The 17,853-nt window shown below is 30.8% G+C and overlaps 1 protein-coding gene across 1 annotated transcript; it reads left to right on the top strand.

The window, feature by feature from the left end:
- Positions 1–15,819: 15,819 nt before the first annotated feature.
- Positions 15,820–17,842, top strand: LOC141590657 (protein FAR1-RELATED SEQUENCE 5-like). The gene is made up of 2 exons (XM_074411228.1): positions 15,820–16,907; positions 17,659–17,842. Exons 1-2 carry the CDS (start codon positions 15,820–15,822, stop codon positions 17,840–17,842), a joined length of 1,272 nt encoding a protein of 423 aa, XP_074267329.1.
- Positions 17,843–17,853: the final 11 nt, after the last annotated feature.

Here is a 17,853-nt window from a genome sequence, read left to right as displayed (position 1 = left end):
TGCCATATTATTCTAAATTGTAGTGCTTCATTCGAGAAATTTGGAATTTTTTAATCTTATCGTAAAAATATAATGATTCTAAACGATAAGTTGTACCTAGTAATACGCCTCCACAAATTCTTGTTTGTGACGACACATATCCGTCACTCTTGAGTGACGGATACCATTTTACCTCACAAAGTACCCACTTTTTCTCTCTCTGCAACACTATTCATGTGGTCCCCTTTCTCCACTAACCCATTTTGTTACCATTTTATCTCACAAAATATCCGCCACAAATGGTAACCCGTCACAAGGAAGACCAATTGATACGCCTCACTTCTTTATACTCCCTCCTATTTCCTTATATCTTCCCCTTTCTTTTGGGCACAAAAATTAAGAAAGGGGAAGAAAGAAGGAATAAAGTAAAATAAAGTATTGTAAGTTGTGAAATTTATAGGTGAGAGAAAATAATAAAGAATGAATGATGAATAAAGAATAGATAAAGTAATTAGAGTTGTTGATTTTTTAGGAGAGAGAAATTAATAAAAAATGAATGAAACTTACCAAAAAAGGAAAGAGGGAAGATAATAGGAAATTGGAGGGAGTATTATATTTTTTTGTTAATATTGACTTTGAGGATGGAGAAATTGATTTGATTTTGCCAAAATTGGTTTCAACACCAATAACAGCTAGTCTTCTTTGTGATTTGCTAATCCCGTCCAGTCATGAGCTGCGACTCTCACAAAAAGGAGAGGAGACAATGGGGCATCCCATATGCTTCTCCACTCACCTCTCTATGGGTCATTTGTGAGAGAAAACGGTATCCGTCACAAGTTTATGACGGATATCGCCGTCAGAAATGAGAATTTGTGCACCAATAATACTCGAGATACATTCATACATAATTCCAATTTCCGCATATCTTATCTACAAGACTACAATAATGGTGTCGGGGTAAGAATGTAGTAAGATGTAAATGCCATGCAGAATTTGTCAACTTACGTACATTTGAATCATTGAATGTACTCCCTATTTATAAAGGCTATAAGTAGAAGTAGTCCCCATCTGCCAGGAACCTACCTTCTTTTAAAACACGTCTTTGACTTTCTTTACATTTTATTCCTCCAATTCTCCTATTTTGACTGCTTCATTTTTTCTAGATTTCCCTAGGGCAATGGCTTACTGTAAGTTTGTTTTTTTTTTTTTTTTTTTTTTTTTTTTTTTTTTATTAGGTAAGAAAACTAGGTTGATCCTCTAGGGTAGGACCAACCTATCTCATCCTTTCGAATGAGGGAGGTAAGTTGAAGCCACCGGCTATCAAACCACCTCGAAAGAGTTGGACATGAATGCAGTGGCGTATCTAGGATTTAGTTATAGGGGATGCAAAATTTCAACCTATCGATATCAAGTTAGTAGTCAATTTTAGATTAACAGCATGATTTGAGTTCATAAAAAAAAAACATTTAAGTTGAAAGTTGAAGAATATAAAACTTAAATAACTACTCCTAATCGAAAGGCTTGAACTAAGAAATTCCCCCAAAAAAAGCTTTGGAAAAGTAAATATACATGATAACTAATATGGAATCTTCATTCTAATTATGGTAACTTGCATAATATTTGTTGACAAACATGGAAATTGCTAAAGTAAAAAAAAAAAGCCTAATCGGGATTCGAACGCATGACCAATTGATTACAAAGCAAGAGACTTACCGCTGGACCACCTGACATTCATTGCAATTAAGCTGCACCAAATTTTATTTATTATTAAACTTTCAGGGGGGATGCGATTAATGCATCGCACCCCTTTGGCGACGCCATCGCATTTAATGTCCAATGAAGCCATGAAGTCAAGAACTTGTTGGCTTCACGAAAGCAATGTTTAATTATCATTTCATCGAAAAAATGAAGGTCTAATTTCACATCCTTGATAATACTAGAAATTTCCCACGGAATTTGCCAAGTACCTCGAATCGAGTTAATAACACATAAGTTATCACCCTCCACAATTAACTTTGAGATTCCTAAGTATTTAGCTGCTAAAATACCTTCTTTTAAAGCAAGTGCTTCCGCAACAAGGATACTATTGGATCCGCACTTTTTTGCTCCCAACAAAACGACTTTACCATTGTGATCTCTTATAGAATATCCTAAAGCAGCTTTATTACCTTCTATTCTCGATCCGTCAAAATTTAGCTTTAGAAAACCGTTTGTAGGTTTTTCCCACCAAATCTCTTCCTTACTAGAATTGTTTCTAGCCGACTCTTCTACCTCGGGATTGTTGAGATCCTTAAATCTAGTCACATTCCATGTCTTAGTGCTATTATTACATAAAGTAATAAGTTTGCTGATACTTAAATTAACATTATTAAAGATAATATCATTTCTATGGAACCATGCATTCCACCAAATAAAAATAATCTTTATAAAGTCATCTTTTGGAATTAAATCCTTGAGATAATTAAGTTTCGTTAGAAAACTTTGACTTGTAATAGTATCATAATTTGACAAAAACTCGTTGAAACTAATAATGTTCAGGTCTTGGATGACAGACCCAATCAAGGGACATTCGTAAAAGAAATGATCTTTGTTTTCAATAGGATTGTTGCACAGAACACAATGAGGTGGGACATCAATATGACTTTTGAGAAGTCTACTTTTCGTTGGAAGGCCGTCAACACAAGCTTTCCAAAGGAAAAATTTCAATTTAGAAGGAATATTCAATTTCCAAATCCACTGAAATTCACATTTGACAAGAGCTTGATCGAACAAACCTTGCGCTAACCAAGTTCTTTGTTTTGGTAGAGAAATTTCCATCTACGGACAACCCCAAATAAGGGTATCGGAATATCATTATGTGGCACTTTGGAATGTTAGTAATCGATTAACAATATCGTTATTCACTAAACTGGATAATTTACAAACATTCCATTGTTTGTCTAAGGTTATGAAATCTTTAACCAAAAGATTAAGATCGCGGTTACTATCATCATCAACCATACTGCTTGTAAGTGGGTGTGAAAAAACCCAATTATCAGACCAAAACTTAATGTTGCTACCATTACCTACCTGCCATCTCAGTCCTTTTCTAAATAGAGTCCGAAGACTCATTAGTTTACGCCATTGCCAAGAAGAGGCTGAATTAGGCTTATGATCAAAGAGTGAACAATTTCTCAAGTATTTTTTAGATACCACTTTGACCCAAATACTTTCCTTATCCATAAGAATTTTCCATAAAAGTTTCATTTGAAGAGCTTTATTAGTTTTTAAGATTTAATTCCTAAACCACCAACCGACTTTGGTAAACAAACTTTATGCCAACCAACCAAATTAGGAGAACGCTGGGAAGAATTCTTATTCCAAAGAAAGTCTCTATTAATTTTATCTAATCTATTATGGATCGATGAAGGGAGAAGAAAGCTTTGCATCTGAAAAGTTCCCTTCGCGGCTAAATTAGCATTGACAAGAACTAGTCTACCTGCTTGAGATAGAGAATTTGCATACCATTTCGATAATTGAGTGCAAGAAGATTGAATAATGTTCTCAAAAGTATTTTTAGTCACTCTGCTATCAATTATAGGACATCCTAAATATTTACCCAAATGAGCTTCCTCGTTCATATGAAGAATGCCTCTAAAGGATTCACGAAGAGAACGCTCAATATTTCTAGTGCATTGAAAAGTGGATTTGTCAAAATTAACAGATTGTCCGGAAATCGTGCAAAATTTATCTAAAATAGACTTAATAGTTCTACAACTCTGGTTAGAGGCTTTAGCGAAAATGATAGTGTCATCCGCAAAAGTGAGAAACGGAATTTTCTCCACCCCGGATCCAATTCTAATACCAATATCACTAGAGCTAACATCACTATTTTTTTGTAGAGATCTTGCTAAAATCTCGGCGCACATAATAAATATATATGGCGAAAGTGGGTCTCCTTGTCGAATACCTCGAGTGGGTCTAAAAACGTCTCCCGGTGTTCCACTTACTAACACTGAGTAAGAAACAGTGTTTATACATGTCATAATCCATGACATCCACTTAGCATTAAAACCCATTTGGTTAAAAGTTTCCTCGATAAAATTCCATTCTAGTCTGTCGTATGCTTTCTCCATATCAAGTTTGATTGCAATCCAACCTCCTTTGCCTTTTTTACGTTTAAACGAGTTGAAAATCTCGTGTGCTAAAAGAATATTATCTTGAATGAATCGATTAGGTGTAAAAGCACCTTGAAACGGGTGTATAATCTTATGCAAGACACTTCGAAGACGATTAGCCAAGATTTTTGCAATAATTTTATAAATAGTTGAACAAAGACTAATCGGGCGAAAATGGTTTGCTGTTTGAGGATTTTCAATTTTAGGAATCAATGCTATGAAAGTATGATTTATTTCTTTTAGTAATTTCTCAGAATGGAAAAATGCTAAAACTGCATTAGTGACTGAATTTCCTACAATATCCCAGTATTTTTGAAAAAACTCTGCAGGAAATCCATCGGGACCTGGGCATTTATCTGCGCCTAAACTAAACACAGTTTGTTTAACCTCTTCCTTACTAATATTATCTGTAAGAAATCTGTTATCTTCGTCTGTAATTAATCCACAAATAGACTTAAAATCTTCATTCTTGTCGAAATTACAAAGATGATTTTTCGCAAACCTAAATTTAAACTCCTCGGATATTTCTTGCTTAATGAGGTTTTGATCAGTAATACAAGCACCATTCTTATTTATAAACTGTTTAATGCCATTTCTACTGCGCCTAATCGTAGCATGAGTTTGAAAAAACTTGGTATTATTATCTCCAAAATTAGCTTTGTTTATACGAGCTTTCTGTTGCCAGTAAACACGTTTATAGTCAAGGAGTGCATCGCGCTTTTTCAACCATCTCAATTGCGCGACTTCTAAATTGGTACTACGAGATGTGCCTAGTTGATTTTGTATATTTTCTAACTTTTTTTCAGCAATTGAAAGCTGTCTAAAAATATTTCCAAAAGTAGACTGATTCCATTTCTTAGCTTTTTGTTTTAGCAATTTGCATTTTTGGGAGAGACAGAACATATAAGATCCCTGAAACTGGTATTGCCAACAACTTTTAACCATTTTACTGAAATCATTCCGGAGGGTCCACATGAGTTCAAATCGAAAGGGAGGGGCTTTCTTATGAACTTGGTCGTGAAACTTCACAGAGATAGGACAATGATCGGAGCTAGTGAAAGCATGATGCACAAACTGCATATTTGGATATCTACTTATCCAATTAGGAGACGCTAAAGCTCTATCAAGTATTTCAAAAACATTTTCAGAACCACTTTTCTTTTTTCTCCAAGTAAAAAAATTACCGGAAAAAGGTAGATCTATACAATTTGTATTACTTAGAAACTTAGTTAATCTCGCGCAACGCGCATTGGTAACCTTTGCGCCCCCATCTTTTTCACTAGGACTCTTAATCTCGTTAAGATCCCCTAGTAATAAGAAAGGCAAATCAAGATTAAGGACAAAATTTTGAAATTCATTCCAAAACTCTGATTTATCAGCCGGTTGAGCCGGAGCATAAATAAAAATAAGGCAAAATTTCACATTAATCGTTAAATCACATACTTCACAAGCAATGAATCTTCTGGACTTAAAGATGACATTTATCGAAAAAGTCATGGAGATAGACTCTTTCCAAAATAACCAAATACCGCCTGATAAACCTGAACTAGGGATAAAATTGCAATTATTAAATCCAAAACTAGCTATCAGATGAGAATCAGGCTTAGACTCCGATTTAGTGTCACAAATAGCTAAAATTTTAATTCCATTTGACGAGCAAAAGAAATTAAGTTCTTCGGCAAAATTCTTTCTTTTAGTACCTCTAACATTCCAAAAGGCAATATTCATGGAAAATACATGAAAATAAACTGACGCATAAGTGACTTTATAATGTCGCAAAGCGCTAAACTAATTAAAGTTAATAGCAACCATAACCGATAAAGTTCGTGTGCACTGTTATACGTACAATGGATTGTAATAACAATCAAATAAGATTCAAGACTATGTTTAGTTCTAATCAATAAGACAAGAGCCCAAACAATCTTAAGAAGACCAAAGAAATGAGAATCAAACCAGCTCAAAAAATTAAGGCAAAATCTAGTCCAAGAAGCAACAATAAGTTGATGGTCAGCGAACTCAAAAAGACGAAGCTTGCTAGAGAAGGCTAGCAATAATACATAAGAATGTCGAAAGTGAAACGTATCACCCTCAACAATAAACAGATTCTTCTCCTTAAAAGCTTTAGGATAGCTACACAATAACAGTATGCAAATAACATGAGACAACATGACTCCCATAGGAGCATAAAAAAAATGACATCTTGGTGTCAAGGCTAAGAAAAACACTCTTAATAGAAAAAGTACTAACAAGAGAACATTTGACTGGGGGAGAGCCTGTATCTAAAGTTTCTTCAATGTAGACAAAATACTGATAAAAGCTCTCCGGTTCTATATTGGAGAGTAAATCAATGTCCACAATAAAAGAAACTGAAGAATTAGGCAAAAAGAGAGATTCCAAATAAATGAAACCCTTGAAAATTGACAAATTAATAGGATAATGACAATTTACTTCAGAAGATGGTGACCTATTTGAAGATCTAGAGGCCAGAAACAGATACAGAACATAAAACAAAGACAACTTTGTCTTCCAGAAGAGGTATCTCACCTCGTCTCCAATGAACAACAAAGATTCTGCATCAAGCACTATAAAGGCTTCGAAAATCACCAAACCGCAATCGCCGCCATTACGGCCACCCTGTGTCGACCACCACTAGTTAAAATTCATTATTAACATATTTTTTAAATGAAACAGTTTCATTCTAAAATTTGTCGTGAAACAATTACTAACAAACTATTATTATATTAAAGTGTTATAGAGTGTTATGGGGTTTTTATATTGAATTTGGAGTTTTTGCAAACATGTTTTGAGTGATTAACAAATAATAAATCAACTAGGTTTGTGACCCGTGAAATTCACGGGTTTATCTGTTTTAATTTTGTTATTTTTATCTTTTTATTTATAATTGTCTGAACAATTAATTGATCCATTTAAAAAATATAGTCTTGGAATACATAAAAGTTAGTCGGTTAGTGTCTTATTTCTTTGACATTTTGATTTATTTTCAAAACTATATGTTGTACTTTAGTTGTTTATTTTGATTAATATACTAATAACATGTGGTTTTAAAAAAAAAAAAATTACCTTTAATAAGTCCAGTAATTCATGATAAATGCTTAAGATTACCTTTTAATTAGATTATATAGATTATGTACTAAATTTTCTATGTGAAAACTTGAATGTCCCTTTGTCATTTAGGCCAATAAAGTTAGTACGTGAAGACGAAAGAGTAAATTAATCCATAATATTAAATTATTGATCTTTTTTTTTCTTCTTTTTTTGAGAATAATAAATCTCGAAATGTAAGGAGTTAAGAAGATATAGAATTATAGAACTTTTTATCTTCTCAATCTGTTAATTCTCATAAATCATGTTTTCTAATAGTAGAATAATTATGAAGTTTAATAAATGATAATCTTAATATATCGTTTATATCAATTTATCAAAAATCCTAAATTTTAAAATTTTGCATAAAAGATAAAATTAGTTAAATGGTAGCCTACTACAAATCTCATTGTAATCTCATTTGTGTTATAAGACATACACACAAGATAATATGACATGTACGCATAAGTATTAGACAACAATTTACATTTAGCTATTATTAATACCAAAAGAGATTTTTTTGTCCAACTTGTTAATAAGATTGAGATCCTCGCAACTCCAATTTCATTCTATTAGAGCTATTTTTTGAATAAGAAAATAACACATACCCAAATAAAACATATAGTTGAAAGTTTCTGAAATAATGATAAAAAAAATATGAACTTAAAAACAATTACTCATTCACGTTCATGTTGTCAATCTTCACTACAACAAATCATCACTTGCGCCACGAATTATGCCACGGGAACTCATAATTCGTGGCTAAATTTTGCTTAGCCACGGAAAAAACTTATTCATTATTTTGGAAACAAATTTATGCCACGGGATAACTTTTCCCGTGGCAAAAAGTCACTTCCGCCACGAATTAGGCTACACCCGTGGCAAATAATCATTTTAGCCACGGCCTATGTCACACCCGTGGCGAAATTTTATTTAGTCACGAATTGTTCCGTGGCAAATATTATTCTAGCCACGAACAACAAACACCCGTGGCGAGTATCTTTTCCGACTTAAATCTGAATGAAATTTAATCAAATATAATAATATGAAAATACATTTGAATATAAAAATACATTTGAATATAAAAACTTAGAAACACTTTGATTAATTTAATTAATATTTTTTATTGTTTTATTTAATTTAATAAGAAATTTTAAAATTTTATAAACTTATATGCAAGCAAAGAAAAGTTTATCGTCTAATGTTTTGATTTTTTACATATCACATTTATGTTTTGTAGGTTTTTCAAAATATTGATAATTTAAAAAAAATTGTTTTAATATATACTCTATTTATTAAAGTCGTGAATTTCTTTTACTTTTTTAAATTAAACTTTATAATCTTGAATAACAATCTTAAATGATCGTATCACATTTAAAGATATAGCATAATAAATTGAATAAAAATGTTATTTACCATCTATCTTTCAAAATCCAAAATTAATATATTGTTAAACTATTTCATTCAAAATTTTATTTCCAACTTTATTTATAGGATATTTATAGAAAAATTTGAATTTGATATAAAATTACGGAAATTTCCCATGGTACCCTCAAACTTTGCCAGATTACGCATGGTACCCCTTATTTTAAGCTTATACATATGTTGCCCTTGTGTTTACCTTTTTCATTCCTAGAATACTCTTTGGGGAAATTTCATCATAACGTCTTTACTCCTATAAGTAATTTGATGAGTAATTGTGCATGCTATGTTGTTATTGTTATATTAATTAGGTACTAAATGTTAGTTTATTAGACAAAATAAGGATTTAGGTATTATTAGATGACGAATTGATAGTGTATTAGATAACAAAAAAAGGCGTCACAAGGCATATGAGTAGCGACGTTATGACGGAAGCTTGTCAAAGGGTATTCTGAGACTGAAAAACGTAAATACAGAGGTAGCATATGTAAAAACTTTAGAAAAAGGGTACCATATGTAATCTGTCAAAAGTCGAGGGTACCGTGAAAAATTTACGTAAAATTAAACTTGCTGAGAAAAAAAAATTTGAAATTTTTTTTCATTGAAAATGAGCGCATCACACGGAAAAATATATATAAATTATAATAATTTAAAGTCACATGTGCAAATAATGTGAAACTTTTAAGAAAAAAAACGACAAATCATAACAAAGAGAAATCAGTTTAGGAAAATAAGCGATTCTTTTGTACAATAATCTTTTTCGTGGTTTTTGGGTAAAAAAGTGACCATTTTTTGGTTAATAGTGATCACTTTGGGGAAAAAGACCTTTAATTATAAAAAGCGGTAATTATTTTACCAAAAAATGGTCTCATTTTTCATATCGCAGGTACAATTGTTATACAATAGAATTTGCGAAGAAAAATATACGAAAAAATGAGTACATGAGAAATGAAAATAAGTATGTCGATAAACAAAAGAAATAAAAAAATGTTAGGGAAACACAATTAATTTTACTTTTTGGAGAAAATGGTTTACTGACTTGGGCAAAAAAAATGATGTCAAAATCATTAATCAGGAGGTTAATGACGAAAATTTAATTGTTTCGGCCAAAATAATGTTTTTCCCTCAAAAAATTGTAAAACATTTAACATTTATGTAATTAAATAATACTAAATGTAAGATTTGTAAGAAAAAAATAAACTTAAAAGGATTCAAAGTGCTAATTATATCAACAAAGGTAACATTCAATTTCGGTGGCACATCAAAATAACTCTACGGTTAAGCGTGCTCAGCTGAGAGTAGTGTTGGGATGGGTGACCTCCTGGGAAGCCTCTCCGATGCTCACAAATGCATGACTCGTGAAACGAAATAACGTTCAAATGAATCAAGTTAACTAGCGAAACAATTACCTAGATTGTCACGGTTCCGTATATGATAAAATACCCATTGTGAAAAATAAAAAAATTATTTTACGTTTTATTTATTTAATTTTCATATATATTGTTTGCCACGGGAATTATTTTTTCGCCACGGGAAATTTCTTTGGCCACGGGAGTTATTAGCCACGAGAGAATCTGTGGCCAAAAATTCAATAATAGCCACGTTCTTGTTTTTCCCGTGGCTATCCCTTTGCCACGGCCACTTGCGCCACGGAAGGTATTCCCGTGGCAAAATGATTTAGCCACGGAAATTTAGTACTTGCGCCACGAATTTAGCCGTGGCCCAAGTGCTCATTTGTAGTAGTGCTTGTAGTTAATTTATAACGTTGTATTGAGTGTAAGGGGGGGGGGGGGGGTATTTGTTTAAGCAATTATAGTATTTCTCTTCTTCATATAATCTTCTTTCTCCAATTAACTATCCTTACAAAAAAAAAAAAATCCATTGAGTGATTAATAACAAATAAAATTGTGGAATTTGATTTATGTAATATTAACCTTATCGTTATTAATTTAAGTTTTCTCTTACCACTCTTCTTCATATAGTCTTCTTTCTCCAATTAACTATCCATACAAAAAAAATACACTGAGTGATTAATAACAAATAAAATGGTGAAATTTGATTTATGCAATATTAACCTTATCGTTATTAATTTAAGTTTTATCTTAAATAAGGTAAGAAATAGGCATTGAATTATAAAGATATAAGTATATTTACCTTTGAATAGTTCAACTCCACAAATTTTGATAGTCTCTAAATGAAAACAAAACTACATATATATTAAGGTTAAAAATGGGAAGATTATTTCAAACCAGTCGAACTTAAAAATAAATAAATAAATTATTAATTTAAAAACTTTAATACACTTACCTTGATGATGATACAATGATAAGAAAGATTGTTGACACATACATACAATTCTTTTGGCAATAAGGGTAAAAAAAATTTTGGCTTGAATTTTGGCTCACAAATGTGCCTTCCATAAAACATTTATATAGCCAAATGAGGATGCATTTTATGACTTTTAGACTTTTTTTATTATTATTATTATCAAAGTTAATATATGTATAAATATGTAGAAAGGTTTCATGACTTTTGAGTATTCGTTTTCATTATTAGCATATTTATTATAGACATAAATATAGAGTAAATAGAAAGAAATGTAAAAGGTTTTTTTATTCCTTTTTTTTTTTTTTTTTTTTTTTTACAAAATTCACATTACATGAGAATTGTTTAGGGAGTTATCTTACGAAACTAAAAGAGGTGGATATTTTGCCTTGTCTTTTATTTATAAATTATATTTATAGATTTATTTATTTACTAAATTTAACAAAATTGAGCAAGTTTATTTCAATAAGATTTAAGAGGGTGTTGCAGATATAAACAGTTTAAAATTAAAGTGATGTAAATTTTAAATTTTTCGTTTAACCTATTCTAGTTTTAAAAATTAAAATATTAATGTTTAATGTTAAGTATGTTATTATTTGCTCTTAATATTTACAAACTATTTATTATTTTATAAATGGTGTAAAATTATAATTATGTGATATTTATTTATTGCTTAAAATATTCTAACAATAAACGTAAAAAATTTAAATTTAGTATGAATTTATTTTTAATGGTTGTTTAATTTATCTAAAAATTAAAAAAGACAAAGTTAATGTTTGTTATGCTATTTGCATTTAATGGTTTAATTTTTTTTTCTTTTTAAATAAGAAATAATGACGTGCGTTTCTATAATTGGTGACATGGAATTTTGGTTATGCAAGGTGACATTTAGTAATGCGATGTGACATTGTCTACGTGACTTTTAAGGTTTATCCTTTTAATAATATTTATAGATTTATCGCGAATGATATTTGCATCTTATCAAATGTTAATTGAATGCAGGTAAAAATAAGATTGCTTATTATTATTGACATTCACAAAAAAAAGTATTTTCTTTGCTTTATCGTTTTTACTTTTCAGCTATTCTTTAAAGGGTTATGATAAATACAACCCAGTGGGTTGTATTTAAGCAATTAAAAGAGGAAATAAATAATTAATATATGCATTAACGACATTGATTTATGTGTAACTAGTTTTTGAACCCGTGCACTGCACGGGTGATAATAGAAAATATTATTAAAAATAAAGACTTATGTATTTTTTTTTAGGATTTTTCTAAATGGTACATTTTTTAAAACTATCAGTGGTACCCCTAAACTTAAGAGGCGACAATTATTGACACGACCCGAAAACACGACATGAACCCGACACGAAGTTAGCGGGTTCGGGTTGAGACATTGTGACCCATTTAAGTAATTGAGTTGACACGACACAAAACATAAATGCGTCGGGTTATGGTTGAGCTCTTTTGACATGAACCCGACACGAATAACCCATTTATTTAAAAATGTCATACGGAGTAATATATTTGGATTTGATTAATAATCCAACAAAACAACTTAAAATTAAGCATTTTCATTCATCATTTTTGGGATAATAGGGCTATAAAACTTAGCTTATTTTATTATTTTATTGGGTTAAACGGGTTCAATGGGTTAAAAATGACCTGTTAAAAGATAGATGGGTTAAACAGATCGGGTTGGGTTATAGAAAAATAAAATGGGTTGGGTTAGGGTTGAGACAAATGATCCGTTTATATAAATGGGTCGGGTTAGGATTGGGGTAATGATAACCCATTTAAAGTTGACACGGACACAAACACGACAGGACCTGATCTGTTTGCCAGGTCTATTAAACTTAATGAAAACATCTTAAAATATCCAAAATGCTCTAACCCGCCCCTTTTAAATGTTTAGTCTTCACATTTTTAATTGATTTTTTGGCAATGTATTTGTCATATCATTAACATAAACATTGTTTACTCAATCGTAAGCATATTTTCTTTATAAAATTTAACTATTTAGAAACGTGATTTGTAGTATTTTGGGTATTTTGAGAAACATTTACTAAGTTTAAGGGTACGCGTTAAAAAATCTGTTTTACTAACTATATAGTCTTCACATTTTTAAGCGTACACGTTAGAAATCCGCCCCTTTTAAATGTTTAGCCTTCACATTTTTACTAACGATTTAGTAGATTTATAAGATATTTTCATTAATTATAGTAAAATTAAGTTTATACTTGTATTTCTGATCAGAATATCTTGCAAATCTTTCCGTATTAAGCCTAAGGGTACATGTTAGAAAACCATTAATATAATATATGATGATATATGATAAGATGATATGGGATGATTACAAATTTGTCTATTTTTCTAAAGAATTATTTTTTGAAGATTATAAACAGGAAAAGTAGTATATCTATAATCTATGTTTTAGATATAAATTTATTTATTTTGAAAGGAGTTTTAGATGCAATTTTTGTTTCACTTTCATTCGACTAAGGGGTTTATTCAATGAAAAAATTATTTAGCCTTTTATTTTTCTAGTAGAAGCCTATTTTATTATGGCACATTTATCATCCATCACGTGTACGGTTATTTTGTTCTAAAACACTCGATAATATAGTATTACCTCTGAAAGCTGAAAATAATGACACAAAAAAAGTAGCGCATAACAATGATCCGCAACAAAGTACTTTGAATGTCTATATATATGTGTGTATTAAGTACGGAGTGTCAGATTATAAAACTTCTTAAATTGGCTCATATCAAACTAATAAAGAATCACATATTCATATTAAATTTGAATAAGCTTCCTCCAATTACGTCAATGAAAAACAAACTTGAATTAGATACTTTCTTATCTAATAATAAGCTCCATATGGGGTGCAAAAATGTAGTCTCTCCATAGGGAGTTGATGCAAAGCTTCCGTGAGAAGGAAAATTGTTTCTTTCATGTATTGATAAAACTAATTAGTGATTAATTTAGTACAATTATGAACAGAATAGGAGATGAACAACTCTTAGAGTTAGTTAGGATGCTTGTGAATACTATAAAATCCTTTGTCAGTCAAATATGTAATGCGGAAGGGGTAAATATTACTCCCTCCATCTCATTTATTTGTTTACCTTTTATTGCTCACAAATAATTAACATAAAAACAAAGAATTGAGATCAAATGAAGTAGATTAAAATTCTAAACGAATGTGTGCGGATTTTGTTTCGTGCAATGTGCGGCAAAGGTAATGAACTAAAATTACAAAGATCGCTTAAAATTTTGAAAGTTATAAATATGAGTTTTTTTTTTTTGCAGTCGTAGAGAAAGGTGTCGTACCTAATCATAGCCTTACATGCAAGACATAGACAAACGTGTCCGAAGAAAGTTATAAATATGAGCTATTATCATACTTTGATGTCATTTAAAACAATCTGCAATTAATGTAAAAAAGAAAAAGATCAATGTAAAAATGTTCAATAAAAAGTAATTAGCAATCACTTACATAGAGAAATTAATGTACCATTCACCATATGCAAGACCATATAAGATCAATGTATATGTTATTACTATATGAAAATCTTTTCCACCAATTTAGAAATAATTCAATATGTCATCTAACATTATGCTACTATAACTGATTTCATACATGTATAATTCCTAAAATAAGTCTATGCAGTATATGTAGGAAGGTGATAGAGTTACACATGGTGTATGGGATTTCCATACACAAACCAATAGGAAGATTACACGTGTCAAACCCAAGTAAAACTAGGTTAGTTAGTTTAGGGTTAATTTTGTAATTTAACATGTTAGGTTAACTAGTTAACTACATGTAGTTAAGTTTATTTTTGTAATTTTTTTAATTTGTTCTGATTTTTCGTTAATTTCATTAATTATTTTCATTAATATAATTAAATCTATTAACCCGGTTTTTTTAGGGTAATTGAATCAATCAAAATCGATGATGAATGAACCCTAATTATTTTGTGTAATTTTTTTCCCCTAATTAAATCGTCATAAACCCTAATTCGTGTAATTTTTTCCCCCTAATTAAATCGTCATGAACCCTAATTATTTCGTGTAATTTTTTTCCCCTAATTATTTCGTGCAATTGTGTGAACCCTAATCAAAATTGTTCAATCATGATAAACCGTAAGTGAAAATTAATCCCTAATTGAATTATTAATTCGTGCAATTATTTAACCCTAATCCAATTAATCGATTTTTTTCAATGATGCTAAACCCTAAGTCAAAATTGATCCCTAATTAAAATATTAATTCGGGATTTTGTATGAACCATAATCCAATTAATCTAAAATGTTCAATCATGATAAACCCTAAGTTTAAATCGATGATCCCTAATTCAGTTAAGTGATGAACCCTAATTGCTTGAATGATTATGAGTTTTAATTATGTTACGTATTATTATTATTATTATTATTATTATTATTATTATTATTATTATTATTATTATTATTTTTATTATTATTATTATTATTATTATTATTATTATTATTATTATTATTATTTATGGATTAAGGGTATTTTGAGAAACTATTTTATAAAGTTTTGATCCTTCCTTTTTTGAGAAATTCCATTTCCTTAGTTGAAAAGATTGTTAGCTTCAATTTAGGTAGGATAATAATATTTAATTTTTAAATTGTACATTAGGTTTCAAATATAATATTTTAAAAGATTTTAGGCATGGTTTTAGGAAATATGATTTTCGAAAATCTTATCTTTTTGTTGAGAGTTTAGGTGGGGAAAAAAAAGATTTTAATTTTCAGAAAAACGGTTACAAAAAAAAAAAAAAAAAAAAAAAAAAAAAAAAAAAGATGGATTTCGATCTTAATTTACCTTGGGAAGACGATGGTCTTGATGATATTAGGGTAGATGATGTTGATGGTAATATTGTACATGATGCTGATGGTAATATTATACAAGGGGAAGATGAAATTGTTAGCTTTAACAACTTTAGTTTAGACGATTACTTATATGACGATGGTTGCAATGACGATGTTGTTGGAGCTATCGGTGACGATGAGACTATTCACCATGAGGCTGTTGTCAATGACGATGTTAACATTGATCTCCATGAACCTCCAATTATTGAAGGGGGGTATGTGCAAAAGGTAGCTAATATGCTAAACATGGCAAACACTGACGTTGAGGAAGTTGATCCTCCGACAGAAGGAATGACCTTTGCTAATGGTGATGAGTATGGTGCATATTGTTACTTATATGCCTATCAACGTGGCTTTCAATTTTTTATTAGGACTAATAAAATTTTGGATTGCTATACGGAAAAAGGGGTAAAGCGCCATGGTAGTGGAGATAGCGAACCTCGTTTCTACATGATGAGCCGAATCAGACTATGTTGCACAAGGGGGGCGGATGCGAACAAAAAAAATGGGTATATAAACGATCCCACATATAAGAAATGCGAGTGTTTCGTAGACGCATCCTTAAAAGACGATTTTATTGTCATAAAAAAAACTAGTCTGGAGCACAATCATGATGATGTCGATCCCGCTAATAGTCGTCATATGGTGGGATACAGGTTATGGCATGAATATTTTAGAAGACGGGCTATAATGAATGATGAAGCCGGTATCTCAATTGCTAAAAATTTCAACACTTTGGTCAGAGAAGTTGGTGGCCATGCTAATTTACCCGTAAAAGAGCGGGATTTGAGGAACATGCTCAATCAAGAACGACGTCGTAGTAGAATTAACGGTGATGCAAATGCTCTTGAAGAAAGATTTATCAAGCTTAGAGAAATCGATCCTGACTTTTATTATTCCATCGAAACGGATAAAGAAGGCAAGCTCCTTAATGTGTTTTGGGCTGATGGACGTTGCAGGGGTATGGCCAAGGTATTTGCTGACGCGGTTTCTTATGACGCTACCTTCCTCTGTAACAGGTAACAAGAAAATTTTCAACTCGTATTTTCATTCAACAATTCAATCGGTTTTTAAATTAATTGTTGGTTAAATTAATCTGCTATACGTTTTTCAGGAAAAGCATTTGTTTACGTTTGATTGGAACGATTACTCATTAGTTAATTTTAATCAGTGCAAACTCTTCCTCTTACTACTCGTATAATCAAATCATTAGCTTAATCAGTTAATTTTTTTACCTTTAATTAAGATCACATTAATCAAATTAGGGCAATGAAAATGCTTGCAGGAAGGTTTCAGTTTGTGATGAATGTCAATATTGACATTCATGTCTCACTTTAAGCTTATTAGGAATGAATGGATGGATTAGTATAAGAACAATTACAATAAATCTTATTTTTAAGTTTTTATTCAATTGGTTAAATTATTCTGCCGTAATTCGCTTAAAACCATCAAACAGACGGAGTAAACAGTCACGGTCATTTGTTTACTCAATTTGTCTCGGTCTCAATTTTAAGCTCAATTTTGTTCTGTTTTACTCAATTTGTCTCGGTCTTATGCTAATTTACCCAAAATGTCGAGTGTAATTAATTATACTTGTATCATCTGCTTTTCTTTTCCTTTTTGTTGAATAAGAAAACATACTCAAGTTTTATTTTGTCGAGTGTAATCTGTATTATGGAAATTCATTAGTATGTTATGCTCAATTTTATTTTGTAAGTTTTTATTTAATTGCCAGTAAAGATTAATTGTAGTTTACGATTAATTTTACAGGTACAAAATGCCGTTTACTCCATTTGTTGGTGTAAATCATCATGGTAGCACTGTTGTACTAGCATCAGCTTTGATTTCGCATGAGGATGCCATTAGCTTTACTTGGGTGTTTAAGAGATGGTTAGATTGTATGGGAAGAGCTCAAATCGGTTATAATCACGGATCAATGGGATTGGAAAGGTGAAGGACGTATTT

The sequence above is a fragment of the Silene latifolia genome, chromosome 7, assembly GCF_048544455.1.
Source record: "Silene latifolia isolate original U9 population chromosome 7, ASM4854445v1, whole genome shotgun sequence".
Lineage (NCBI taxonomy): Eukaryota > Viridiplantae > Streptophyta > Magnoliopsida > Caryophyllales > Caryophyllaceae > Silene > Silene latifolia.
This window is presented reverse-complemented; position numbering and strand designations above follow the sequence as displayed.

Coding starts and splice junctions, on each gene's coding strand:
- LOC141590657 (XM_074411228.1), top strand. CDS start 15,820: ATGGATTTCGATCTTAATTTACCTTGGGAAGACGATGGTCTTGATGAT. Junction 16,908..17,658: donor GCTACCTTCCTCTGTAACAG/GTAACAAGAAAA, acceptor TTAATTTTACAG/GTACAAAATGCCGTTTACTC.